This window comes from Manacus vitellinus, unplaced genomic scaffold (genome assembly GCF_001715985.3).
Source record: "Manacus vitellinus isolate BGI_N305 unplaced genomic scaffold, ASM171598v3 scaffold_147_pilon, whole genome shotgun sequence".
In the NCBI taxonomy this organism is placed as follows: domain Eukaryota; kingdom Metazoa; phylum Chordata; class Aves; order Passeriformes; family Pipridae; genus Manacus; species Manacus vitellinus.
Window position 1 is genome coordinate 137,098 of NW_021939047.1, and position 1,420 is coordinate 138,517.

General features: G+C 52.0%; 1 protein-coding gene across 1 annotated transcript in view; it reads left to right on the forward strand.

Annotated features, from left to right (window-relative positions):
• NET1 (neuroepithelial cell transforming 1) overlaps nucleotides 1–1,420 on the forward strand; it is a 75,156-nt gene that overhangs the window by 66,880 nt on the left and 6,856 nt on the right. Inside the window, exons 3-4 of the mRNA XM_029958179.1 lie at nucleotides 1,144–1,206; nucleotides 1,317–1,379. Of these exons, the coding sequence (XP_029814039.1) occupies nucleotides 1,144–1,206; nucleotides 1,317–1,379 (126 nt within the window). The remainder of the gene's footprint in view (nucleotides 1–1,143; nucleotides 1,207–1,316; nucleotides 1,380–1,420) is intronic.

The following is a 1,420-nucleotide window of genomic DNA, read 5'->3' on the forward strand; positions in this document are numbered from 1 at the left end:
TCCTGCCTTTGTCCTTCCCAAGGGAAAAGAGTCCCTGGACTCCAAGGAAATCAAATGCCAGGAGGTAGGGTGGGATTGGGAAAGGGAATTCCTGCCTTTGTCCTTCCCAAGGGAAAAGAGTCCCTGAGCAACAAGGAAATCAATACCAGGAGGTAGGATGGGATTGGGAAAGGGAATTCCTGCCTTTGTCCTTCCCAACACCAAAGAGTCCCTGAGCTCCAAGGAAACCAAGTGCCAGGAGGGTAGGGTGGGATTGGGAAAGGGAATTCCTACCTTTGTCCTTCCCGAGGGAAAAGAGTCCCTGAGCAACAAGGAAATCCAGTGCCAGGAGGTAGGGTGGGATTGGGAAAGGGAATTTCTGCCTTTGTCCTTCCCAAGGGAAGAGAGTCCCTGAGCTCCAAGGAAATCAAGTGCCAGGAGGTAGGGTGGGATTGGGAAAGGAAATTCCTGCCTTTGTCCTTCCTGAGGGAAAAGAGTCCCTGAGCTCCAAGGAAATCAGGGACCAGGAGGTAGGATGGGATTGGGAAAGGGCATTCCTTCCTTTGTCCTTCCCAAGGGAAAAGAGTCCCAACCATCCACAGGAGGCCGGATCTTCCCGTGCACTTCCACCCCCAACCCCCAAATTTCCACCTGGATTAGGAGTGGGAAAAGGTGGATTCCTGTCTCCCAAGCCACTGTGGAATTCATCTTGGGAGATGCCAAACTCTTCCCAACATTCTGGAATCCCTGCAGCAATTCCATGGTCAGATTCCTGGTAAAACTGAGGAACTTTCTCCTAAAACTCCTGGCACTTGGCAACAAAGGGTGATGGCAACAACCCTGTCCTGCCCAGCTGGTTGGGGAATCCCTCTGCCAGATGTTCTCCCACTTTTAGGCAGGAAAATCCTGATCCTAAACCTTGGCTTGCCTTTTTCCTTGGACAAATCCTCTGGAGACACCACCTGGAGCAGCCCCCTGGGATGTGCCAGAGCAGGGATTTCAAAGGCCCTGAAAATATTCCCTTTGGCTCAGGAGGGGCAGGGCTGGGAAAGCTTTGGAATTCCCAGCTGAGGACAGGATGGACATCCTGGGAGCTGAAAAGGCTCTTTCCCAGAAATCCTGGCCTTAAAAATGACCCTGAGTGCTTTGTCCCCTTCCTCCCAGGCCATATATGAGATGTCCAGGGGAGAGCAGGACCTGATCGAAGACCTCAAACTCGCCAGGAAGGTGAGTTTGGGGCTTTTTTTGGGGGGGCTTTTTTTTTGCACCCAGAAATCCTGTCCCAGATAACAGGGGCCTTAAAAATGACCCTGAGTGCTTTGGTCCCCTTCTCCCAGGCCATATATGAGATGTCCAGGGGAGAGCAGGACCTGATTGAAGACCTCAAACTCGCCAGGAAGGTGAGTTTGGGGCTTTTTTGGGGGGGCTTTTTTTTTTTGCA